Source organism: Megalobrama amblycephala, linkage group LG4, assembly GCF_018812025.1.
Source record: "Megalobrama amblycephala isolate DHTTF-2021 linkage group LG4, ASM1881202v1, whole genome shotgun sequence".
Lineage (NCBI taxonomy): Eukaryota > Metazoa > Chordata > Actinopteri > Cypriniformes > Xenocyprididae > Megalobrama > Megalobrama amblycephala.
In genome coordinates this window covers 16,495,114-16,522,936 of record NC_063047.1, presented here as the reverse complement: position 1 = coordinate 16,522,936, position 27,823 = coordinate 16,495,114, and the positions used below count along the sequence as shown (strand labels likewise).

Here is a 27,823-nt window from a genome sequence, read left to right as displayed (position 1 = left end):
CATAAATTTTCATTTTCTTTTTGTTCCATTGCATTTATGTTGGCCTACTGAATGTTAAATGGGTCCATTCCATGTTCATTAGAAATTATTTAATAAACTAGATAGTATAACTTAATGCAACCTTGCTAATTTAAAACATGATCAAAACACTGTTTATTTTAATGACAAAACTTCAAATAAGCGAGCGAGTTACAAATATCGCTCGGCCAATTATTGTTTGTTTAAATTGGTATCAGTCCAAAAAAATCTTATCGATGCACCCCTAGTTGAAATAGTTCAAAAATATGCATTCCTGAGTTTTTGAGTAATTTACTGCATGCATAAAAATGAGAACGATCACAAACCACACGTCCCTCTCTTCTGTGTGTTTGTAAACTCTTGCAGGTGGAGACAGCTCGTCTACAACCACAGGCAGTGCCTCTCCGGTTCCCAACAGTTATGAGTCTCTGGAAGGCGGCAGTTACACGGGTACATCATCACAGCGCTCACTGTCACATCTCAATGCCAGATCTGCACGTGAATGACTTGCTGATACATATTCATCTCGTCTTTCTCTTCAGATCATGCAGCTCCTCCTGCCAGTGTTCCCACCAAGCAAGCTCCACCCTTCGGATACAATTACCCAACCATGCATCCTGCTTACCAACAAAACCCCGCCCCCAGGCCAGACTCCTCCCCCTCACAAGGAGGGTACAAAGCACCAGGATACCAGCCGTACTCACAGGTACCAGCAACGGTGCTAGTTTGTGATATTTCAGTGTCATTCAGTGTCAAAAACGGCTGTGTTTGTGTTTCCGTAGCCTTTCCCATCTCTGTCCGAGCTGTCGTCAGCTTTAGGAGGCCTCAGTGGCGTTCCTGAGCTGGATGTGGAAACCTTGAGACCAGTGAATCTACTCCAGGAGAGGAACATCCTTCCTACCCAACGGGCACCTCCACCTGAGCCCAACCTGAGCAACGACCTCCGCAAGGTCAACTGCAGCCCTGAGTAAGAGCACAGAGACGACGTGTGTGTAGGATGTTGTGGTTTCACACAACAGGTGCAAACATACAAACAGCTTTGTGATTTGTTTATCAGTTTCTTTTTCATTCTCTGTCTGTCTCTTCCAGCACGTTTCGCTGTACTCTCACTAACATTCCCCAGACTCAAGCTCTGTTGAATAAAGCTCGTCTGCCTCTTGGATTATTGCTGCATCCCTTCAGAGATTTAACGGTAGGATGTCACCTGAGCAGAAAGCACAAGTCAAACTCGATTCTTGGTCTATGCAATAGCTACCATTCAAAAAAAAAAAAAAAAGAGAATACTTTTATTCAAAAAGAACACATTAAATTGATCAAAAGTGACAAAGACATTTATGATGTTACGAAAGATTTCTATTTCATATAATTGCTGTTAACGGTTTCCACAAAAATATGAAGAAGCACAACTGTTTTCAACAGTTATAATAATCAGAAATGTTTCTTGAGCAGCAAATCATCATATTAGAATGATTTCTGAAGGATCATGTGACACTGAAGACTGGAGTAATGATCCTGAAAATTCAGTTTTGATCACAGGAATAAATTACTGTTTATAATATATTCATAAAGAAAACAATTCTTTTAAATTGTAATAATATTTCACTATATTACTGTTTAACTGTATTTTTATTCAATTAAATGTAGCCTTGGTGAGCAGAAGAGACTTCATGCAAAAACATTAAGAAATCTAACGATCTTTAACTTTTGAACAATAGTGTTCAGGCCTCTTGATTTGCTAAATTTTGATCATTTTCAAAGGTTTGTTCACCCAAAAATGAAAATTCTGTCATTAATTACTCACCCTCATGTCGTTCCACACCTGTAAGACCTTCGTTCATCTTCAGAACACAAATTAAGATATTTTTAATTATATTTTAGAGGTATCTGATCTCCGCAATTACCACATTCAAGGTCCTTAAAAGTAGCGAAAACATCGTTAAAATAGTCCACGTGACTACAGTGGTTCAGCCTTAATGTTATGAAGTGACGAGAATACTTTTTGTGTGCAAAAACAAAAAAAAAATAAAGATAACGACTTTTATTCAACAATTTTTTCACTTCTTCTCAGAATTTTCATTTTTGGGTGAACTAACCCTTTAGGATTAACAGTTGAGTCAAGATAAATTAAGTTATATTTTATGTGTTTCATATCTCTTATCAACATCGGCCATTGAAAAACCCTTGTCAGTCAAATAATACTCAGGCATTGAGCACATTTACATGCACCCTCATAATGCGATTATAATGGGATTTTGGCAATACTGCGATTAAACTTTACCTCGTGTAAACACAATACTTTGATTAAACTAATGCGATTAAGCTCATAATCGTAGTAACCATAATCGCAGTAAACTATATGGCTGTTTTAATCACAGTAAACAGGCATGTAAACACCTCACATTATTCCCGCTCTGACCAGAGTGTACGTGTGTTGTTCACACAGCTTCATGAATGAACTCCGTGACATTATTCTGAAGTTTTCCCTTTAATAGATTAATACGGTGGCCAGTAACAATACCTACTGAATGCGAGTTCATTATTTGTACTGTGCAGTATGCAAATAATGGTGGTAAAAATAACCACAGTTCTTAGTGAATAATCTGAATAATGAAAATTGCATGTAAACGGGACTAAAGAGGTTTGCTTGTCGTGTAAACATCTTACTGCGATTAAATCCTTCCTCTGATTATTGTTAAAAATCACATTATTGGTGACCAGGTAAACATAGTCATTAAAAACGTAAAGCTGTTGTCATAGTTATGACATCACAACACATAATGTAACAATTTTTTATCAGCTCTTGATAAAGGTGTCATAAATGTGTGTCATACACCTATTCGTTCTGTCTTATCTAGAGATTTACTGACATTAGATAATGATAATGCAAATACATTTTTTTTATATATATATATACAGTACAGTCCAAAAGTTTGGAACCACTAAGATTTTTTATGTTTTTAAAAGAAGTTTCATCTGCTCACCAAGGCTACATTTATTTAATTAAAAATACAGTAAAAACAGTAATATTGTGAAATATTACAATTTAAAATAACTGTAACTGTCTATTTGAATATATTTCACAAAGTAATTTATTCCTGTGATGCAAAGCTGAATTTTCAGCATCATTACTCCAGTCTTCAGTGTCACATGATCCTTCAGAAATCATTCTAATATGCTGATTTGCTGCTTAAGAAACATTTATGATTATTTTCAATGTTGAAAACAGTTGTGTACTTTTTTTTTCAGGATTCAAAAGAAGTTCAAAAGAACAGCATTTATCTGAAATACAAAGCTTCTGTAGCATTATACACTACCGTTCAAAAGTTTGGGGTCAGTAAGAATTTTTATTTTTATTTTTTTGAAAAGAAATTAAAGAAATGAATACTTTTATTCAGCAAGGATGCATTAAATCAATCAAAAGTGGCCGTAAAGACATTTATAATGTTACAAAAGATTAGATTTCAGATAAACACTGTTCTTTTGAACTTTCTATTCATCAAATAATCCTGAAAAAAAATATTGTACACAAATATTTTGTACAATTGTACACATTAAATGTTTCTTGAGCAGCAGATCAGCATATTAGAATGATTTCTGAAGGATCATGTGACACTGAAGACTGGAGTAATGATGCTGAAAATTCAGCTTTGCATCACAGGAATAAATTACTTTGTGAAATATATTCAAATAGAAAACAGTTATTTTAAATTGTAATAATATTTCACAACATTACTGTTTTTTACTGTATTTTTAATTAAATAAATGTAGCCTTGGTGAGCAGACGAAACTTCTTTTAAAAACATTAAAAATCTTAGTGGTTCCAAACTTTTGGACTGTACTATATATATATATATATATATATATATATATATATATATATATATATATATATATATATATATATATATATATATATATATATATATATATATATATATAATCATCTTTTCATTAACTCTCTCTCTCTTTGTCTCTGCAGCAGTTACCGGTCATCACCTCTAACACTATAGTTCGTTGTCGTTCGTGTCGGACGTATATAAACCCTTTCGTTTCGTTTTTGGACCAGCGCAGGTGGAAGTGTAATTTGTGTTACAGAGTCAATGATGGTAAGAGCCCTACTGGTTATATAAATAATTTTTCATATTTATGTATGTTAGCATATTATAGAGTCTCTTCTTCTCGATCAGTTCCTGACGAGTTCATGTATAATCCTGTTACTCGTTCATACGGTGAGCCCCACAAAAGACCAGAGGTCCAGAATTCAACCGTGGAGTTCATCGCCTCCTCTGATTACATGGTGAGTGTGAGTCTGTCTGTTCTTAAAAGAGCTTCAATGTTCCTGTTACGCTTGCGTATTCATGCATGTTTGCTTTCCTTGTCTAGCTGCGGCCTCCTCAGCCTGCTGTGTACCTGTTCGTGTTGGACGTATCCCATAATGCCGTGGAGTCAGGCTACCTGAATGTGTTTTGCCAGTCATTACTGGACAACCTAGAAAAGTGAGATATAAGCCTGGACTGAAATCGGATAGCGTGTTTATTTGCAGCCCTCAGATATGACGAGGCTTGTACGTGTTTCTGTCTCAGGTTGCCCGGAGATACACGTACACGCATCGGGTTTGTGACGTTTGACAGCACCGTCCACTTCTATAACTTGCAGGAGGGTCTTTCTCAGCCTCAGATGCTTGTGGTGTCTGATATTGATGGTAATCCTGTCTGATTCTCTTACTTTTCTTTCTCTGTGTTCACTGATTTTAGCTTTGCACATCAGGAGTGGCTTTTATCTAATTAATCAGCAAAGTTTTAGCACAAAAAATTGATAATAGCCACTTTCACACAAGATGTTATATTAGATCTGTTAATTAAATTGGCATAATTTTATCTGTTTTTACATGAGAAGCAGCTTTTCATATCTATATTGGCACACCACCACTAAAATCCATTCAGACTCTAATGTCATTTGTCAGAAATATAGTACTAATAGTCTGGAAAAAGTGGGAAAATGCATATAATTTGTATTATATAATTTGTATATTATATTAATATAAATTTTGGCCCTCACTTTTACTCATTCTTATAACAAGAAAATAAAATGTTTATTTCTGTGTATATATATATATATATATATATATATATATATATATATATATATATATATATATATATGTATATATATATATATATATATATATATATATATATATGTATGTGTATGTGTAACATTATATTATTTTATTTTATTTTTAATCCACAAAGCCTGAAATTTTCATGACAATATTTATGCATTTGCCACATGATTTGGTCAAAAATCATTTTGCAATTTGTACTGCAAAATTATATATAGAATATAGTCTCATATGTCTGCTGCTCCTTCAGTATCAGGACACTAGAAGTAGTTAAACATGGTAACTAGCAAGTGATGCTTTTTTGTCTTCAAATTAAGCTTGTTTTGCTCAAAAGTATGCTTGAAGTACATGTAGATCCCTTCAAACAAAAAACACCATGCTTTCACTTTGAAGCATGCAACAAATTAATATTATTGTATTTCATTAAATTTATTAATCACACAAGGTCATATTGCCTTTTAATTTTTAATTCAAATAACTGTGCAAAGAGATGCATTGTTCTTGTACTCAATCTGATGAGAGATTTGTTTTTGTCTTAGATGTTTTCATCCCAACACATGACAGTCTGCTGGTGAATCTCAAAGAGAGTAAAGAGGTTTGAATCTTATCATTCCCTCTCTGTATTTTAAGTCCTCATATCTTTGTGTGTGTGTGTGTGTCTGTGTGAGAGAGAGAGAGATCATCTCTGTGTTTGTGTTCCCATTTCCCGGCTTCATATCTCTGTACCACACAAGCTTTGATATGCGACACACCGTTTTTGCAGCTGCGTTATCTGTGTGTTTGTGCATGTGCTCGCAGCTGGTGAAGGACCTGCTGAACGCTCTGCCGGGGATGTTCACGCACACGCGTGAGACTCAGAGCGCTCTGGGTCCGGCTCTGCAGGCAGCATATAAACTCATGTCCCCGACCGGAGGCCGAGTGTCCGTGTTTCAGACCCAGCTGCCCACCCTCGGCGCTGGACTCCTGCAGTCGCGGGAAGACCCCAACCTCAGATCCAGCACCAAGGTAACTATCCTGAATCATCATTCAAGTTCAACAAACGCTGATCCTACATAAACACAAACATCATATCAGTGGATGCTCAGTGATTGGAACATGGGATGGTTTTCGAGCGATCATAAGGGAATTGGCATTTACAAGCTTAGAAATTGGCCTTCCAGTTAGAGTCATGACTGAAAAGCTGGATGGTTGTGGTTTGCTATTGGTGGATCTCATGTGAGTGACAGGTTGCCTCGTCATCAGAGAAGAGAAGAGATGTCGCTGCAAGAGAGAGTTATTTTGATTAAAGATTACAATGCATATGAATTTAAATCAATGATGTGCATGGATAATTCATTTATAATAAACACTGTCACTTTTAATTAATGGTTACTTTAAATGCTATAACAAAAGTCTTAATTATAATTTTAGAAGGTCTTAAATTTGAGGACTGAAAAACAGGAAGTAGTTCATAATGAACATGCCTAGTTATGCCAAGCAATTGCTTATGATATAGTGTTGATGAATTAATGACAATGTTTGCTTTATGGTGTTTCTATCGTAAGATGTGTAGATAGTTGTAAGAGTGCATATTTTATCTCTCTCATCTTTTTCAGTGAGCAGCTATAAATCATAGACATTTCAAAATACGAGTCCCAGTGTATTTTAGGCTTGTTTATAATTAAAAGTCCTGCGTTATGGATAACATTTTTCTGGATATTATTGGTATTGCGGTTGCTCAAACTGTATTTGCCATTTAATTCAACTCTTGTTGACTTCTTTCTGCGCCGCGCTGTCACAGGAAGCATAGAATAAGAACATTAATTAACACATTATATATAGAATCTGAGATATGATTTATTTTGAGATTGTAGGAGTTTGCTCTATATAGACATATGGTATTCATTTTATGTGTGCAGGTCTTAAAAAGTTTTGAAACCCTGATAATTCATCATGCTACTGTATGATGTTTGAGGGAATAGCGTTTTGAGTTGGTGATTTTGTTGGTTTGTGTCTAGAATGTCCAGCACTTGGGTCCTGCTACAGACTTTTACAAGAAACTGGCTCTGGATTGTTCTGGACAGCAGATTGGAGTGGATCTGTTCTTACTGAGCTCCCAATACTCAGACCTGGCTTCTTTAGGTACACATACACACACTCGATGTTCTTTCTCAGCTCTTATATGCGACAAAGTTTTGAGACGAGACCTTTCTTTCTTCTTGTGCAGCGTGCGTGTCCAAATACTCCGCCGGCAGTGTCTTCTACTACCCGTCCTTCCATCACGTTCACAATACAGCGCAGAGACAGAAATTCCAGAAGGATCTCCAGCGATACCTTACCAGAAAGATTGGATTTGAGGCCGTCATGAGGATCAGGTGCACCAAAGGTGAGGGGGAGGAGACACGCTGGCCAATCCTGTGTCGAGTTTACTTTGATCAACACTTCCGTTGACCAGTATCTGTTGGGCCTTGTGATTTCCGTTATGCAGGAAACGCGTAATTACGCAAACATGGAATTTACTATATAATGTATAGTGTTATGGAATTTGAAGGAGTAAATCAAAAGTAGGGCTGTGCAATATTGACTATCAAAAAACAGTATGGACTAGTATCTGAATATTACGCTGAAAAAAAACACACAGACTTCATCTGCAGAGCTGATCTTCACAAGCTTTTCACCATTTCATTTGATAAAACTATTGTCAAATACATAGAAACTCAAAGGTCTACACGACAACCCGCCAAAATAAAAGTTCGGTTTAACTTGAAGAAATTGTGACAAACATATTAGGATACTACTGTACAATAGAATGTACTTTTCTAAGTATTAATAATACCATTTATTAAAACATTATTTTTTTTTTTAAGGAATATTGCAAATTTTTTTGTTTTAATTTAAACAGTAAACCTCGTTGCAGCACTTTGCAAAAAAGGAAGTGTTAAATTTTCATTTGATTTACATTTTAAAGGATTAATTAATTTGTTAGTTTTATGCATTCATCTGATTACCACCATTTTTGATTATAAATTTGTATCAAAGAACACAGAATCATAAAAATAAAATAATTTCTGAACATTTCATTCATATTTTTTTGAATTCTGTTTATTAGACATGCTTTTTGATTATTGAAGTTCAATTAAACCATTTAAACTGAATCCAGAATAATTAAAACAGATTTCCTAGGGCCATATATCTCTGTAGAATTTAGAACAAGGCTGATGTGAGAAACAAGTACAAACATGCACATTGCACAATTTCTATATATCCTAATTATTGTTAATGTAATTCATTTTTCCAGGAGCTCATTGCTTCTACGTTCAGTTAAACTGCTAACAGTGATTGTAAAATTAATTGCCTAAATTATTACATTATTTGCTAACTGCATTCTTTAAATTGTGATGTTGACATGCATTCTCTGTAAAGCTGCTTTGAAATGATATGTATCGTGAAAAGCGCTATACAAATAAATGTGAATTGAATTGAATTGAATTGAACAAGTGTTTGAAAATGAGAGAATACTGTATGGTACTGTATCTTTTTTTAGTGACACTTTCTCTGATTGGTCAACAGGCTTGTCCATCCACACTTTCCATGGCAACTTCTTTGTGCGCTCCACTGATTTGCTGTCTCTGGCCAACGTGAACCCGGACTCTGGTTTCGCAGTGCAGATGTCCATCGAGGAGAGTTTAGCCGATACATCGCTTGCTTGTTTTCAAGCGGCTCTTCTTTACACATCAAGCAAAGGTAAATGAGTGTGTGCACATTTACTCTAGTCCAGTTTCGATATATAATCTATGGAATAGTTTTGGGTACTTGGATTCAGACTGCAATTATGAATGACCTCGGACGCAATCGGGTAGACTCGGACAATCGTTCTGAATACAGCTGAATCGAATTTATGTACAACATGAAAGATTAAAAAAATACGTAACAACAAAAATAAGATAACAAGACATTAATAAACATCTCCCACTCAAACTTGGACTTGGACCCGGACCCAACACTACTGTTGAAGTCTGTCAGCTAAATGAGATTTTGTCTGATTGATATATATTTATGATTGACAGGTAAACGTCGAATCCGAGTGCACACTCTGTGTCTGCCGGTGGTCAGTCAGTTGAGTGAAGTGTTTGCTGGAGCGGATATCCAGGCCATCTCATGCCTGCTGGCCAACATGGGTGAGTAGAACAAACACATTGACATTTTAAGTGCCGAATGCAATGTCAATACATCGTGAACAATGTTCTGTAGCTAGTATATGTATATTGAGTTTCTAGTATGTATGTATCAGTTTGACATCACACTGTATTTATGGTAGGACTGCAACTAACGATTACTATGATAATTGATTAATATGTCAATTAGGGGTGTGAAGAGACAGGTAGCTCACGAGACGAAACGCGAGGTTGAGTTCATGAGAACGAGATGATATTTTAACACATTTTAACACAATGATGAAATACATTACTGGAAAAAGAGTCTCCAGGTGCATTGTGAAATGTGAAACTAATCATCTTGTAATGAATGTCATTTCAGTTCTACTTTCTGAGTGTGAATTATCATATGCTGTAAAAGACAACAGTTTAGCTTAGTTTAGTTTAACTTTATTGTCAGATTTCCTAAACAGAAATTAATCTTTGACACTGGCATAGAAAATGCATTCTAACACACACACACACACACACACACACACACATATATATAAAAAAAAATAACAATAATAACAATAATACTACAAAAGATTTCTGTTTTGCTTGCTAGAAACATAACCTCTCTTCATGTGTCTCTTTGCAGCTATCGATCGCTCCATCTCCTCCAGCCTGTCTGATGCGAGAGACGCGTTAGTCAATGCTGTGGTGGATTGTTTAACAGCGTATCGCGCTAATGGCTCAAACATCCAGCCCTCCGGCCTGATCGCCCCCGCTGCCCTACGTCTGTTCCCTCTATATGTACTTTCCCTGCTCAAACAGGTGGGGGTGCTGTATGCACATACACAACCAGAGATTCAGTGACTAACCGCACTTCATTCAAAAGCAATTAAACGGATCTTAGAAATCTGTTCTTTAGGGGAAAAGTGTATTTAAAATGCTGTAAATTCTTGTTGTAAATTCAGTATATTTCATATGTTTTCTTGTTTCTTCCTACAGAAAGCTCTGCGAACTGGTACCAGCACCCGTCTGGACGAGCGAGTGTTTTCCATGTGTGAGTTCAAGAGTCAGCCGCTGCATCAGATCATGCGTATGGTTCATCCGGACCTGTACCGCATCGACAACATGACCGAACAGGTAACGCACATTCATACAGGTGTGGTTTATAATGGCACATGTGATTTACCAGGATGAGGTTGTAGAGTCCATCCCTCATAACTAATGCTCCTTATCACCATCTGTTACCACTGAACACATTTAATCCCGGATTATTCAAGGAGCGCTGACCCTTTAATTAGTTACAGTATTATTCATTTTCTGTAAATTGTTTTGTATGAAAAGCGTCACTATATGACTAACATGCATAGACATAACATACTCATACTACAATAATATTAGCATGAACATCAAACACATTTTTTCCTTAAAACCTTGAATAGATGATAATATTGATTTCCTTTTCCTCCTGTTAACATTTTCCACTATTTAGAAAGTTCTTAAATATCTACACTACCGAATTTATTTGATCAAAAATACAGTAAAAACAGTGATTTTGTGAAATATTACAATTTAAAAGAACTTGTTTCTATGTGAATATATTTTAAGATGTAATTTATTCCTGTGATCAAAGATTTTCAGCATCATTACTCTAGTCTTCAGTGTCACATGATCCTTCAGAAATCATTCTATTATGCTGATTATCAATGTTGAAAATGTTTTTTTTTCTGCTTATCTTTCTTTGTTTGGAAACTGTGATAAACTACCATTCAAAAGTTTGGGGTAAGAAAGTTAAAAAAAATGCATTTATTCAGCAAGAAAATGCATTAAATGTGACAGTAAAGACATTTATAATGTTACAAAAGATTTCTAATTAAAAAAAAAACTCTTCCTTTGAACGTTCTGTTCAGCAAAGAAAAAGATTCATCAAGCAGCAAGAACATTAATAAGATCAATTATTTATAATTGAGCACCAAATCAGCATATTAAAGTGGTGTTGGTTCAGTGAATCATTTAGAGACTTAATTATAGTTTTAGCTGGTGCACTGCAATAAACAAAAACAACTCAAGGAAATGTTTGCTTTATGCTTATTTCTATAATGCTTTTTCTTTAAGTGCTAACATCCTTTATCATTCTGATAAATCAACAAAATTGGCTGCCAGCAGGCAGTTTTTAAAAAATGGCCAGAAAGGGTGAAGTTTGAGTTTAGACTGAATAGATTGATGTGTTTTGTCTGTCCTCTAGGCGGCGCTGCATCTGAATGACTCTGTGATTCCTCAGCCTCCCTTACTGCAGCTCACAGCAGAGAAGCTCACTAGAGAGGGAGCGTTTCTCATGGACTGTGGCAGCGTGAGTATATCTCTACAAAGACAGAGCAATGTTGTGAAGCGAAATCTTCTCTCACTGTGATTTCTGCCCTTTGCTCTGTAGGTCATGTATTTGTGGGTGGGGAAGTGCTGTAACGAGATGTTCATACGTGATGTGTTGGGCTACCCCAATTATGCATCCTTACCGTCCAACATGGTGAGTGTCTCTCATTGGTGAACTTTTTGTTTTCCATTTCTCACATGCATCTTTTTTCACTCCGTTGTGTTAAAGGTGACTTATCATATGGGAAACAGGATTTTTCTTGCTCTTTTGTAAAAAGACATATACACACTTTCTTCTCGGACCATTTATTTGAAACTAAGCTCTTGAATAATCAGACATTTGATGTGCATCCTAAGATTAGCAAGTATTCAGACCTATTATTGATACCTGTTCAATATTCAGCGGCTTAATGAACGACAGCTTGAACTGTGCCAATCGTAGCAGAGGCCATTTATATATGGATGTCTTAAAGGTACAGTAGCACAAAGAGCCAGCTTAATTTTAGGGTGGTTCTTTTGGTCCAGACCAAAAAAGAAAATGATAGTTTTAGTCCTGGTTCGCTTAGTGTTCACACTGTCATTTTTAACACCAAACCTAAAGATACAAAAAAAGCAGCTTTTATTTTGCAACAGAACTCACCGAACATCCAAAACAATGCTGTGCGGTAGGTTTATGTGCTTACATACATTATGGTATTTTTACCAGCTGAGAGCTCGCAAAGAGCTTATAAAATTAGTAAATAAGTCAAAACAGCAGCAGGAATTCCTCCATCACACATACAAAGATCTACTGCGAGGAGATGCGGCTCCGACGCCTGTACCGCAACAAAGCTCCTCTGACGAGAAGAACCAGGCATTCTGTGATTTTTAGGGTCACATATTGTGACATCACATCCTGTTTTTGGTTCATTTAAATGTTTTTGGTCCATGTTGCATTCATATTTCAGTCGAATCACACCACAGTTTGTTTGGAAGCGAATCGACAGCCATCTTTCCCCCTTCAAAATTGCTTTTGTTTGGTGCACACCAAAGTTCAGATGACAGCGTTCACATTTATTCAAGTGACCCGCACTAACAGAGCAATCGCACCAGAGTTCATTAATATCGAATCAAAGGGTCAGAAAGAGATAGTCAGTGGTCCATGGTTATTACCGTTAACTAAATATTACTTAAAATAAAATAAACACTCACTGAAATAAAATTAAAAAAACTTTGAGTATGTTTACATGACAAAGATGTACTAAAAACAGAAATGTTTTCCTTTTGCGTTTTGCGCGTACAGATGACAACGTTGTCAAAACGATCCCCGTTCATACGGATCTGTGAAAACAACTAAAAACGCTGTATTCTGCTGCCAGGCCAGTAGATGGCAGTGTCACTTTGTAAAGAAACCGTACCTGCCTACAGGCTGAACACGTAACACGCATGAGCACGATGTCTCCGTTTTCACAAATTCACGTTTTTGCAGTTTACACGGAGACGATAACGGTACAGTTTTCGGAAACTTGTGCATTAAAACCTGTTTTCAAACGTTTGCATTTTCAGGCCCCCAAAACACTGTTGGCATGTAAATGAACGGCCAAAACACATAAAACATTTTGTTTTTAGTTGAAAACAGTGTCGTGTAAACAGCCCCTTAAACTTATTTAATTTCAGCTAGTTGCCAAGGAAAAATTTCTAATTTTCATTTAAATTGAAATACTAAATAAACTAAAACTCAATAAAAATCTATGTAGACATATTAAAAAATCAACAAAAGCTAATAAGAATGAAAAAAAAAAAATCAACAAAATTACTAAAACTTTCAATTGCAAAGATAAAAGCTCTTTCAAAATTTAAACAACTTTAATACTATTATATTAGAAAACACTGCAATGATCATGAAAAACATGATGATGGCTTTTTTTTTTTTTTTATGAAACATCAGGGAAAATACCGCAAACTCACACAGTGGCTCGTGTTTCTCAAACTCCTCTCTGTCCAAACGATCATATTCTTCGAGTTATGAAAGACAGAAGCTGCTTCTGATCAGCATTAGAACATGAACCAAAGTTGTTTTTCATTTTGAAATGCTGTCAGCTGACATTATCTCACCCTGGAGAGGCTTGTGGGCCCGTATCACCAAACCTCACATACTTCACTCCAGTTTCACACCAGAAACCACTGTCCTAAACATCTGAATATTCCAGACGCTTCATGCCCTATGAAATCTGTTCTGTTTTTCCTCAGTTCTGTTTCATGTTTTCCCAAATTTTAAGTCAATTTTAAGTTAAAATAAAATTTTTAGTAATCAAAAAGCATATTTAATTAATTGTATTCATGAAACTTATACAATTTAACTTTTTTTTTTCTTCTTTTTTTTTTTTTTTTTCAAAAAATAAATAAATAATAATTTTAGGACCCTAATGAAATCCATTTTATTTCTCCCCAAAATTCCATTTTATTTCCTCTAAATTCCATGTTTTCCATTTTAATTATTCTGGATTCCCTTTTAATAGTTTCATTAAATTCTAATAATAAAAAAAGCATGTTTAATCAATTGGGTTCATGAAACTTTAACAACCTAATATTTTTTTTTACAATAATAGGTCCCTGTGAATTTTTCCCCCAGAAATTCTGTTTATGATTTAATAACAAATTTGTTATCAAAAACAGTGGTAATCAAATGAAGGCATAAAACATGAACAATTACTCTTTTAATGAATAATCAAATGAAAAGAGCAGCACAACTGACGAAAACAGAAACATTTTGGGAATGAATAGAAAACATGTTTGTTGTTGTTGTTGTTTTACAGACTGAGATTCCAGAGCTGCAGACGACGTACTCGGAGCGAACTCGAGCCTTCATTTCTTGGCTGCTGGAGTCTAGAACCTTCCATCCTGCTTTTCATGTGGTCAAGTACGTCTGCTCTCTCTGTTTCTCCTAATTCCCTACAGCTTTCTTCCTCTCCATCTTTCCCAATCGCTTTATCTCTCCGTTTCCACCCCTGTTATTCATAGTCACAGGGCAGCATATTGTTCCTGAGGGAGGATGGTGTGTTTTTATACTATCCGCAAACTGCCTCCTCTCACAGTGGGAGTTACATTCCTTCGAAAGGGTTTATTTTAGATTGGTTAGTTATGAAATCTGTTTCTCTCAGATTTAATGTGTCTTAAGCTTATAAATCCTACTGTATCATATTTAATATGCACATTTCTAAGGCGTCTAAATAATCAACACCATCAAAACTTCTGATAAACCTGTGACACACAATCTCCTCCAGTCCTTTTTATGAAGCAAACATAAGAATAACTTAATATTGTTAGTAATGTTTAAAGATGAACACCTATTGGACTGAAGCAAGTTAGTTTTACTTGATTATCCATACATTATTTTAGAAACATCATGAGTATCAAATATGATCATCAGGCTTTTGAGGAAGGTTTATTTGTTCATCTGTCAATCATCATCTTTATGTATTGCATTATATGCTTTAAAACTACAGAGCTTTGATCATAAAACTAAGCATTTAAATATCATCTTACTAAGACATTATTGGCAGATATTGATATGTATGCATTTTATGTAAGTATCGTCTATACTGTTAGAAAGATTATATTGATTTACATTACAAGCATTAGGGTTGCACGATATGAACATTTTTGCCGATACCGATAATTCTTTATATTTGAAAGCCGATAACCGATATATCGGCCGATACATTTAATTCAAAATATTTTTGAGAGCCTTATTACAAAAACAAAAGTCTCACCATTAAAAGCCATGTCCCAAACACGATTGTAATATTATGTAGCCTATATGACAGACTTACGCTGTGCGTTGCACTGTATTTTCCTTTTTGAAGTGATTTCAATTATATTTCAAGCAATTTTCAAAACCATAATGGCGGACAGTGCGCATTTGAAGTGTCTCGGCTGAAGGAAATAATATTTATCGGTTTTAATATATCGGCCAAATCAGGCCGATAATGATAACATGAAAAATTAACACATATCAGCCGATATATCGTGCAAATTGGGCCTCTGAATGAAATTTTTCTTTCTCGACTTTGAGCTCCATATTCTCAATATATCACACTATATGAGCCTGATGTTTCAAATACGATACTCAACAAAAACCACATTTGCACATTTTGATAATAGATTAGAAGACACATGCATTATTGTATGATTCACAATTAAATATAGCAAAGTTTGATCTCATGTTGACTCATGGAGCATTGTCTTTCTCCAGGGACGACGCCTCGGCCAAGACCAGTTTTTTCCAGCACCTCGTGGAGGACCGCACTGAATCTGCCTTCTCTTATTACGAGTTCTTGCTTCACGTTCAGCAGCAGATGTCGAAGTAGAATGGAAGGACCCCCTAGAACCGGCCCCAGGGTTACAGCTAGCTTCTGTTCCGCGGCTCAGCTTTAGCAGGGAGTTCTTTGATTGGACCGCAGAGAGGCAGAGACACGCCCCCTGGCCCCACCGGCCAATCACAGCCTGTGGCTCGTCTGGGGGAGGGAGTGCTTAGAGACAATTAAGGGTAAAAGAAGTTAAAAAGTAAATGATTAATGGACTGTAATGGCAAAAAAGGAAGAGCATAGGACAAAGATGAAACGTAGTAGACTGGACTGCACATAGAGACACTGAACAAGCTGTTTTCAATCATTCCCACCTGCTTACTACCCGTTCATATTCAGCCATCATCATGAGTAGCCAGACGCAGCAGTGGACATTTTTTTCTGTGTTCATTTTTCTGTATGTTTCACACCAAATGATCGCGTTTGTTTCCGTCGGCAGAATCATTGTGAGCGTTTATTTGGGTTTTTAATACATGAAAACTTGTTTGTTGCATATTATGAATCACTCCACAGCATCCGCTCACTGTCGTTTTTTTATTTGCTTTGAGTCCTGATGTTCTCCTCATGTCACTCTCCCAATGTCCACCTTTCCTCTCCTTATAATGTGACTTGTGAAACCGTGTCCGTCGTGATGGTGTAATAATTCATCTGTCTTCATCCAGCGTAGACTCAACAGTGGCTGCTCGATTCTCCTCTCGTCTTCTCGTCATAAGCTGCTTGAAACGTTAATGAAGCTATGATGTTCCTCGCTGACAATGCATTGTTTTCTTTGGGAAAACGGATCAGGCCACCAACAAATGTTGCTATCCACTTTGTAACTCTCAACAAAAAATATTTTAATGTGCTATAATTTATGACCAGCTTATTGAATAAAATGAAATGATAATTCTAGTTGTGGGTGTTTGATTCATTTTCTGCTGTGTATTAATATTGTAATATTCTAATTTGCTTGTGCAATTAACCAGGCAAGACAGTATTTTCATTTTTGTAAGAAAACATAATGGAGACATAATTAATTTTGAAGGTTTATTAAGTGTTAACAATGAGATTGTTAAAAATTGTCATTTTTTTTACAAGGTGGACAAAATTTGTCACCAAAAAAGTCATTCAGTTTAACCAAGATTTCGGTTTTACCGAATGACACTTTTGGTTATACCGGATGACGATATTTTCAAGCAATTCTAATAGGCTGATATCTAGCTAGCAAAAGGACAATCAAACATTTTATATTTAGTACAAGTTTTTAAAATATTGCAACATTTTCCATGTTTTATAGCGGTTGTACCGAATGACCTGATGTTTCGGGACATGCTTATGAGCAAGTGAAAACATGAATTTTTCAAATAGTTGAGAGAGTTACTTTGTGACCATGTGGTCCTTTGCAGGTGTTTGAATGATGTCACATCCTGTCACATGATATTGACCACATGACTTGATCCAAAATGGTCCCTTTATATTGGTCACTCCAAATGACATCAATGAAATTAATTTTTCCAGACATTCTTTCTCATAACAAAGCAACAACTTCTACACACAATTTTAACACCATTTTGCACTATGTTGATATATGATGTTATAAAATCATGCCAGAATAAAAAAATATATATATACATTTATTTCATTTTAAGATATTTTAATCACAATTTTGACACTTCAGAATCTTTAAAATACCTTAATATGTAGCAAAATATAATTGAAACCTTTTATTATTAAAGCCTTTGGACAAAAAAAAAAGACCTGTCACATCATTGACCCATTTGCAATGACAGCCTAATTAAATTAAATTATATATTTAATTAATATATAAAAATGGAATTTTAAAATATCCAATCAGACTGCTCCATTTATAATAAAGCATTGTTATTACAGTATTATTTATATACTATTATAGTATTTTGTTTTAGTTTTGTATGTCATTTTGGCTTTTGTCATTTATTATTATTTTTTAAAATATTCTTTTATTTTTAATCATTTTAATTCTTGAACTTGTTTTATTTCAGTTAAATGATATATATTTTTCTGTTAAGCTCCAATATTTTTGTTTTATTTCAGCTTTATTTCAATAAAGAAAACAAATTTAATAGTTTCAGTTAACAATAACAACATTTTTAATTCATTTCCTCTGATGAAGCAGAAATGGGTGCACTTTTTTCTCTGTAATCACATCAGTATTCTTATTAAATATATCAAGTACCTAAATTAAAATTATGAACAGGGATTTCCCTCTGGCTGTGTGAAATATGATCAAAAAGAGGGTGAAAGCAAAACACTTTTCTTGTTTCCTGGTCTGAAAAGCCACTAAGAGTAGAGAAACAATGCAGGGAGGAAAATAAAATGCTTTTGTTTAGTCTTATCGAAGACGAAAGTGAGTGCATGATCATTATTCTTTCTATTCCCTATCAGCCACAACAAAGACAAAAAAAAAGGACATTACATCCTTCTTTGAGAATATTTCAACCGTTCTGGGACTCTGAATATCTTTCCAATGCTCAGGTTGTTATTGATTCATATTTGTGTGTAAAATTCTACTAAGTACAACTACAAATAAAGCCACAAGAATCCTGTGGAGTTAACCTGTCAATCCATCTTCATGATGCTATGAGGACAGGTGTGCTCTGACCAATGAGAAGACAGTCATGTGACTCACATTTAGGTACACTTTGAAAAGTTACCCTGTGAAAGTGAAATGCAACACTGTAACAGTTTAAGTCCCTGCTTTGGAACAAAACAAACGATCTACCATTTTGAAAACGCCATAAAACAGTGTCCCATGAAGGCCATCAAGAGTTTGTGATGAAGAGTGCTATAAGGGTCCATTCGTGATTCATGCAGTCATGGGTAATGCACCATGAACACTGGTCTCTCACACTGGTCCAAAACGCATGTGATGCTTCATTAAGATTGAAAATGAGACTCAAAAATGGCCTCAAGTGTCGACACAGTCCTGAAAAGTGACTAAAAAGATTATTGTTCTCATGCACATGGTGGGAATGTGAAAGAAAGCATGTGTTTAGGTCTTATCTAAGCTGACTATTGGCAGTCATGGATTTAAAATGTAAATCTAAAGGTTTGATGAATTGTGGGAGCACGCAGGAGGTTCATGGCTTGCTGTAGATGGAAAAACGTTTCCTCCCCTACAGAGTTTTAACACACACACACACACACACACACACACACACACACACGCACACACACACACTTTCCCTGTACAGAGGGTCTTTTATTTGCTGAGAGTGAGACACACCTATGGGACTCTCTGCAGGCTTGTTTAGTGACGGAGCGCATGTTCTAGGCTCAAAGTCATTGACAGACTGCATCACGTTATCAACGTATTTGTAAAGTTGAAGTTAAAGTTTAAAGACTTTTCTGATTAGCAAATACTATGATTGAACTAATGCAGAAAGTACATAAACTACACATAAAAGTATTTCTGTCATGACAACTCTGAGTGTTTGGCATGGTAACGGATATGATGGATGTCAGTGTTGATATGTTTGGTCTTGGTGGGATAGATCTGCTCTGCTGCTGCTGCTGCTGTTATTGCTGCTGCTGCTGCTGCTGCTGCTGTTTCTGTTTCTGCTGTTATTGCTGCTGCTGCTGCTGCTGCTGCTGTTTCTGTTTCTGCTGTTATTGCTGCTACTGCTTTTATTGCTGCTGCTGCTGTTATTGCTGCTGCTGCTGCTTTTATTGCTGCTGCTGTTATTGCTGCTGCTGCTTTTACTGCTGTTGCTTTTGCTGCTGTTGTTGGTTATTGCTGCTGCTGCTTTTATTGCTGCTGCTGCTTTCATTGCTGCTGCTCTTGCTGTTATTGCTGCTGCTGCTTTTATTGCTGCTGTTGCTGTTATTGCTGCTGCTGCTTTTATTGCTGCTGTTGCTGTTATTGCTGCTGCTGTTGGTTATTGCTGCTGCTGTTGCTGTTATTTCTGCTGCTGTTGGTTATTGCTGCTGCTGCTGCTGTTGCTGTTATTGCTGCTGCTGCTGTTGCTTTTATTGCTGCTGCTGTTGCTGTTATTGATGCTGCTGCTACTTTTATTGCTGTTGCTGCTGTTGCTGTTATTGCTGCTGCTGCTTTTATTGCTGCTGCTGCTGTTGCTGTTATTGCTGCTGCTGTTATTGCTGCTGCTGCTTTTATTGCTGCTGCTGATGTTGCTGTTATTGCTGCTGCTGCTTTTATTGCTGCTGCTGCTGCTGTTGCTGTTATTGCTGCTGCTGCTGTTGCTGTTATTGATGCTGCTGCTGTTGCTGTTATTGCTGCTGCTGCTGCTTTTATTGCTGCTGTTGCTGTTATTGCTGCTGCTGCTGCTGTTATTGCTGCTGCTCTTGCTGTTATTGCTGCTGCTGTTGCTGTTATTGCTGCTGCTGCTTTTATTGCTGCTGCTGCTTTCATTGCTGCTGCTCTTGCTGTTATTGCTGCTGCTGCTGTTGGTTATTGCTGCTGCTGCTGCTTTTATTGCTGCTGTTGCTGTAATTGCTGCTGCTGCTTTTATTGCTGCTGTTGCTGTTATTGCTGCTGCTGTTGGTTATTGCTGCTGCTGTTGCTGTTATTTCTGCTGCTGTTGGTTATTGCTGCTGCTGCTGTTGCTGTTATTGCTGCTGCTGCTGTTGCTTTTATTGCTGCTGCTGTTGCTGTTATTGATGCTGCTGCTACTTTTATTGCTGTTGCTGCTGTTGCTGTTATTGCTGCTGCTGCTTTTATTGCTGCTGCTGTTGCTGTTATTGCTGCTGCTGCTGTTGCTGTTATTGATGCTGCTGTTATTGCTGCTGTTGCTGTTATTACTGCTGCTGTTATTGCTGCTGCTGTTATTGCTGCTGCTGCTGCTTTTATTGTTATTGCTGTTATTGCTGCTGCTGTTGGTTATTGATGCTGCTGCTGCTGTTGCTGTTATTGCTGCTGCTGCTGTTGCTTTTATTGCTGCTGCTGCTACTTTTATTGCTGTTGCTGCTGTTGCTGTTATTGCTGCTGCTGCTTTTATTGCTGCTGCTGTTGCTGTTATTGCTGCTCCTGCTGCTGTTGCTGTTATTGATGCTGCTGCTGTTATTGATGCTGCTGTTATTGCTGCTGTTGCTGTTATTGCTGCTGCTACTGTTATTGCTGCTGCTGCTGCTTTTATTGTTATTGCTGTTATTGCTGCTGCTGTTGGTTATTGATGCTGCTGTTTTTGCTGCTGCTGTTGGTTATTGATGCTGCTGTTGTTATTGCTGCTGCTTCTGTTTCTGTTTCTGCTGTTATTGCTGCTGCTGCTATTGCTGCTGCTGTTGGTTATTGCTGCTGCTTTTATTGCTGCTGCTGCTGTTGCTGTTATTGCTTCTGCTGCTGCTGTTATTGCTGCTGTTGTTGGTTATTGCTGCTGCTGCTTGCTGCTGCTGATGTTGCTGTTATTGCTGCTGCTGATTTTATTGCTGCTGCTGTTATCGCTGCTGCTGCTGCTGCTGCTTTTATTGCTGCTGCTGTTGCTGTTATTGATGCTGCTGCTGCTGCTTTTATTGCTGCTGTTGGTTATTGCTGCTGCTGTTGGTTATTGTTGCTGCTGCTGTTTCTGTTTCTGCTGTTATTTCTGCTGCTGTTGGTTATTGCTGCTGCTGCTGTTTCTGTTTCTGCTGTTATTGCTGCTGCTGCTGTTGTTAGTTATTGCTGCTGCAGCAGAGCAAGTATGGGACTTGCTACTGCCAATACAAACACGACACACTGCTGTAAGCAAGTAGGACATGCTGCTGCTGTACAATATAGCATACACGAATTACCCGTAGCAGATCTATATAATGCTGACCAGTATTTGAAGGTTGAGTAGTGAGCTCATTGGCTACTGATACAGCAAGAATCAATCAGCTGTGCCCTATACAGAATGATGTGATTGCTTTGTATAAAAGCAGATATACAAATACAAATATGCAAAACATGCTCAAGAGTACAATACAAAAAAAGCTAATAATGGTTTGTAACAAAAATTTATCTGTATTATTTTCATTAAACAGTTTAAAAATAGTTGTTAAACAGTTGTTTTGTCCTTGCTTTAATTGAGGTCAGGTTTTTTTTTTTTTGTGAAGGGCTTGGGGATGATCTTTTCTTTTATTGTTCTTTTATTATTTTTATCAAGCAAGTGGTCATCTTGAGCAGGACAGACACTACTTACACACACACACACACACACACACACACACACACACACACACACACACACACACACACACACACACACACACACACACACATTCTTCTGTTGTTGGCCTCTTTTCTACTACAGAACTTTTTGATATTTCATGGGAATGATGTCACACATTTCCTCCTGCCCAGATAAATGACCACATTTTCCCTTTTCATGATCCAAGCATGTTTCTCCTCTCTCTGCTTCAAGTCTTGCAGCTTTGGATCTACAACTTGCAATTATGCATTAAGCTGACACTTATCCATAGCGCCTTACAAAAGAGGAACAAAAGCAATTCATCAGCAATATTCGTAATATTGGTCAGATTTATTAGACAACCAGATTAGGAAGTGAGCCAGAGAAGAGGAGAAATAATGTTCCAGCATTGTTCATGTATCATCTTTGATAGAAATGCAACATGACATGCACTGAGATCTCTGCAATTATTCAGTGGAACATTTTGCACCATATTTTGTTCTGTTGTTGGTGTTGTCTATACATAAAACACAGACACACAGGTTTATTTTAATTCCATAAAATGTATCGCTGGCCGCAAAAAAATGGGGGAATTTCCTGTCTGAGCACAATATGTATTGTTTGACAGGAAACGGGGGAGATTGCGGTATTCCTTACAACAGACAGATTACGCCTTAAAGGGTCAGTAAACACGGTTCCTGTTTCTTTAAACAAACCAAATTGTCAGTGGTTTCGTCAGATCCGCAATGGCATCTGTTTACAGTCTGTGCTTGGGATTGTTCTGAATAATATGTAAGAGATATTAGAAAGAATGCATTAAAAGTGACAGTAAAGACATTTATAATTTTACAAAAGATTTCTACATTTCTTTTGAACTTTCTATTCTTTAAAGAATCCTGGAAAAAAATGTATCATGGTTTCCACAAAAATATGAAGCAGCAGAACTGTTTTCAACATTGATAATAATCAGAAATGTTTCTTGAGCAGCAAATCATCATATTAGAATGATTTATGAAGGATCATGTGACACTGAAGACTGGAGTAATGATGCTGAAAATTCAACTTTGATCACCTGAATAAATTACATTTGAACAATATATTCACATAGAAAACAGCTGTTTTAAATTGTAATAATACTTCACATTTTTACCGTATTTTTAATCAAGTAAATGTAGCCTTGATGAGCAGAAGAGATTCAGCTCTGTGTTCAGCTTTGGTTTATTGATCTTTATCTGCATACCAACTGACTCATTGGTCACTAATGATCATGTGAGCACATCAGCAGTGTTTTTCCTACAGCAGAGAAACATTTAATGTACACAGATAGACAGACACACCTGTGTATACACAGACACACACACACACACACACACACGTTTATTTATGCATTACAAATCACTCATCAGAACAAAGACCAAAACAGGAATGTTTACACAGCTTTCCTGTTGTCCTTCTTAAAAATGAAGATGAAATGTTTTAATGGGCACTTGTACTTATGCATGCATTGTGCTGCTTTGGTTTGGTAGTGAAATCAAATTGGCTGAAATATATAATAAGTGAAGGGTCAGGGGTGTGTTCGGCTTTGTGAAGGCTGTTCTAATTGTGTGGAAATGTGTTGAGCTTTCTGAAACTGGATCTGTTTTCACTCAGATATTAGGAAAATCAACTAGAACTTTAAAGTCAACATGAAACAGAGGTTATGCAAGAGGTTATTGTGTCGTATATCCTAGTGAAACGGCTTCTGCAACAAGAACAAATGTAGGGCGGGGCTTGATTTTGTATGTGGGGAATTGATTGGATGGTTGTGGTTTGCTATTGGTGGATCTCATGTGAGTGACAGGTTGCCCCGCCCTCATCATCAGAGAAGAGAAGAGATGTCACGGCAAAGTTATTCTGTTTCAAGATAACGAGGAACATGAATTTAAAACAGTGATGTGCACTAATAAATACTGCAATATTCCATTAAAAAAAATTATTTTGATTTCAAAGTGACTTTAATCTAGAATCAAGTCTGTCTTTTCTCCACATAATACTTACATTAACACAAGCAAATGAGCAATAATGTATGTCAATCTCCATTTGTATCTTATAATTGAGTATCATGATATGTTGCATACACACACGCAAACACACTGCATCAATTAAACCTATTTATGTCACATGTAGCCTTTAATTACTTCCTGTTATTAACATGTCAACAAAGAGTGATTGACATTGTGCCTGTTAACTTCAAGATATTCATCTCTCTCTCTCTCTCTCTCTCTTCAGTATTTGGAGTCTCATTTCCTCTGGTCGGTTCTGGTTTGAGTTCCAGATGTGTTCAGTGGATCAGTGGAGGGAGGGGTGTGTGATTATGTAACAGCCATGTGTCGTTCGGTCTACACGTCTGCTGTCCGTCTGTCTTTTCTTAGGCTAGTATGTCATGTTTCCCACCAAAGCACTTTGACTTTAAGGACGCCTGACGGTTGTGGTGTGCTTGTGTCTGCTTCTGTTCAGGGACTCTAAATTGGGCTGGAATTTCAGTTTTCAAGCACCATGGCACATTTTTAAAAACTGGAGCTAAAGTTTAACAAGACCCAGGAATGCTGTTTATCCATCAAGTAAATGATGTAGGAAGTAAAAGATGAAGCAATGAAGGGTGATTTCTTTTCTTTGGAACACTCCGGATTTGAGTTTGTATGATAAAAATACTTATTTGAAAAAAAAAATGTTAAAGTTGGCATGAAACGGAAGTTGCGGAAGTCTTTTGTTCCCTATATTGTGACGTAAATCAGAGTGAAACGCTTCTGGAACAAGAACAAATGTCATCAGGGGAAGTTATTCTGATTCAAGATTCAGAGGAACATGAATTAAAAAAAAAAAATTATATATATATATATATATATATATATATATATATATATATATATATATATATATAAAATTTACAATAATACAATATTCCAAAAAAAAAAGAATTGTCAATACTGATTTCATAATAACTTTAACTAATTAGTTTATTATTAATGTAATAAATGATCTTCACACTGCTCATTTTTTGTAGCTTAAAATGTATCTTAAAGTCCTTATGTAAAGATGATCTTATCTTAATATATCTTATCTTATATATTTATAATTTCTAAAAATGAATGATTATATTTTTTATATTATAAATAATAATAATATATTTATTTTATTTATATATATTTACAAATTAGTTATAAATTAAATTATTAATTTGATTAATTACAATATTATATTTATTTGCTATATATATTATTTTATTTATAAGTTATTTTAGATTATTATATATATATATATATATATATATATATATATATATATATATATATATATATATATATATATATATATAATTTACAATAATACACTATTCCAAAAAAGAATAAGAATTGTCAATATTGATTTCATAATAACTTTAACTAATTAGTTTATTATTAATGTAATAAATGATCTTCACACTGCTCATTTTTTGTAGCTTAAAATGTATCTTAAAATCCTTATGTAAAGATGATCTTATCTTAATATATCTTATCTTATATATTTATAATTTCTAAAAATGAATGATTATATTTTATATATTTTAAATAATAATAATATATTTATTTTATTTATAGATATTTATAAATTAGTTATAAATTAAATTATTAATTTGATTAATTACAAATTATATTTATTTGCTATATTTTATTTATAGATATGTTATTTTAGATTATTAGATTAAATTATTGTCATTTAAAAATATTAATTAATATGTTAATAACATATTAATATAATAATAAATGTATTTTATATTAATATAATTATATGTTCTATTATAAATATTATTTTATTTTTTTTATTTATAGATATTTATAAATTATACCGAAGACTAAGTTTACTCTAAATTTATCTAGACAATAACTACTGACCTGCAAATAATAAAATTCACCATTAATTAATCAACCAGACAAATAAATCAATATATCATAATGAACAAGAAAGGCACAAAATCAACAATTGATAACCATCATTATCCTTAAAGTGATTCAAACTCACCTTTATATTTACTGTATATTGTGTCTGAACGTTTGTTGTTTACATGATCAGGTTTGAAATAAAATGCTGAACATGTGCTCTTCTCCTCCACCCTGCTGACTAATTATGTATCTGTAAACACACCTGATTATAATCATATTCTCTGTAAGTAACGTTGCCAAAGATTCATCCTGGATGTCCACACCTCATCTCCTCCCTATCCAAACATGTGACCTTTTTACAGTCAACACTTTAATACTGTTAAAACATGTGACCTTCAGTGTGACCTGGCTATATTCTTACAACATCATTTTAAGATACAGTGTCATGATTTTAGCAAATCAACAGCATTTCGACTCCTGAAAAACTCTCATTATATAATACAGGGCGTTTGAGCTCATTATATCGCAGTGCAGAAAATACCCCTCTGGGTGTGAGACGGGACAGAATGAAGGGCCTGTATTCACAGGAGCAAGTATGGACACTGTTACCTATTCAAAGAGATTCAGAAAAACCAAACTGTGAGTCATAAAAAACTCAACACCCTCTCCTCAGGCAGCAGAAAACACACCAGGCTAAAGGAGGTAGAAATCAAGCCAAAAGCACAGGAATCAATACAAAACTCCATGCCAATGGAAATATAAGACAGTATTTTGAGTCTGCTGCATTGATTCTGTTTTGTTCCAGTACAAAAGTGAAGGACAAGCATCAGTTTCATGGCCCATTTCGCACAGGTGTATCTCATTTGCATTTATCAGTTTAAAGGGGACCTATTATGCCCCTTTTCACAAGATGTAATATAAGTCTCTGGTGTCCCCAGAATGTGTCTGTGAAGTTTCAGCTCAAAATTCCCCACAGATCATTTATTATAGCTTGTCAAATTTGCCTCTATTTGGGTGTGAGCAAAAACACGCCGTTTTTGTGTGTGTCCCTTTAAATGCAAATGAGCTGCTGCTCCAGAAGAGGGCGGAGCTTTAACAGCTCAACAGCAACAAAGCTGGAGAATCTCACGCAGCAAAAATGAGGATTGTCAGTAACGGTGTTCAGCCTTACATTGTTCAAACCGGAGTCGACACTGATGGAGAGACTCAGGAAGAAGTTACAACTTTTAGACGTTTCTGAATGGTTAGTGGATAAATTTATGTAGTTGCTGTGGAGTTGATTCAACTCATCGACTAGCATGTGCCGTCATGTTCATATTTTGTGCAAATCCAGTGTTGAATTGACCCTCGTTTGTGAAGCAGTCCGGCGTAAAATGACGTCAACAACACTCTACTACAACAACTCTTCCTCTTCTCTAAAGCAGCCCAACATGGCCACACCCCCTTTGTTGTGTGTTCTCAGGGGCGGGGTTTATGTAAATTTTGCGGTTTGTGATGTCACCAACCCAGGAAGAAGCTTGTTGTAGTCCTTACCAGCCGTTTGTTGTAGTCCTTAAAAAGTGATTTCTATAAAGAAAATATCTTCCTTTAAGTTGACTTCGCATATGATTTTAATGCTCAAACAGCAACATTAAAAACTAACTAAAGTTAAAAAAGTGAAATCATAATCAAGGACCCCTTTAAACTTAAAAAAAAAAAATTACAAAATTAGAATTGGTGCCCTGACAACTAACTTAAATACGATAGGTTTAAGTTGATGTACTAAAATTACTAAAGCTGAAAAAGAATATATTAATTTACTATATATTTAATTTCTTTATAGATA

At 35.7% G+C, this 27,823-nt stretch overlaps 1 protein-coding gene across 3 annotated transcripts in view; it reads left to right on the top strand.

The window, feature by feature from the left end:
- The window catches only part of sec24b (SEC24 homolog B, COPII coat complex component), a 28,008-nt gene extending 11,137 nt beyond the window's left edge, over nucleotides 1-16,871 (top strand). For all 3 annotated transcript variants that reach the window (XM_048187951.1, XM_048187950.1, XM_048187952.1), the window contains 20 exons: nucleotides 385-468; nucleotides 561-724; nucleotides 801-985; nucleotides 1,108-1,210; nucleotides 3,998-4,124; nucleotides 4,206-4,315; nucleotides 4,402-4,514; nucleotides 4,602-4,720; nucleotides 5,680-5,735; nucleotides 5,939-6,145; nucleotides 7,138-7,261; nucleotides 7,347-7,505; nucleotides 8,690-8,863; nucleotides 9,187-9,297; nucleotides 9,914-10,089; nucleotides 10,267-10,404; nucleotides 11,510-11,614; nucleotides 11,696-11,788; nucleotides 14,430-14,533; nucleotides 15,869-16,871. In XM_048187951.1, the coding sequence (XP_048043908.1) occupies nucleotides 385-468; nucleotides 561-724; nucleotides 801-985; nucleotides 1,108-1,210; nucleotides 3,998-4,124; nucleotides 4,206-4,315; nucleotides 4,402-4,514; nucleotides 4,602-4,720; nucleotides 5,680-5,735; nucleotides 5,939-6,145; nucleotides 7,138-7,261; nucleotides 7,347-7,505; nucleotides 8,690-8,863; nucleotides 9,187-9,297; nucleotides 9,914-10,089; nucleotides 10,267-10,404; nucleotides 11,510-11,614; nucleotides 11,696-11,788; nucleotides 14,430-14,533; nucleotides 15,869-15,983 (2,567 nt within the window). In that variant the 3' untranslated portion in view covers nucleotides 15,984-16,871. The remainder of the gene's footprint in view (nucleotides 1-384; nucleotides 469-560; nucleotides 725-800; nucleotides 986-1,107; nucleotides 1,211-3,997; nucleotides 4,125-4,205; nucleotides 4,316-4,401; nucleotides 4,515-4,601; nucleotides 4,721-5,679; nucleotides 5,736-5,938; nucleotides 6,146-7,137; nucleotides 7,262-7,346; nucleotides 7,506-8,689; nucleotides 8,864-9,186; nucleotides 9,298-9,913; nucleotides 10,090-10,266; nucleotides 10,405-11,509; nucleotides 11,615-11,695; nucleotides 11,789-14,429; nucleotides 14,534-15,868) is intronic.
- The last annotated feature ends 10,952 nt before the right edge of the window (nucleotides 16,872-27,823 follow it).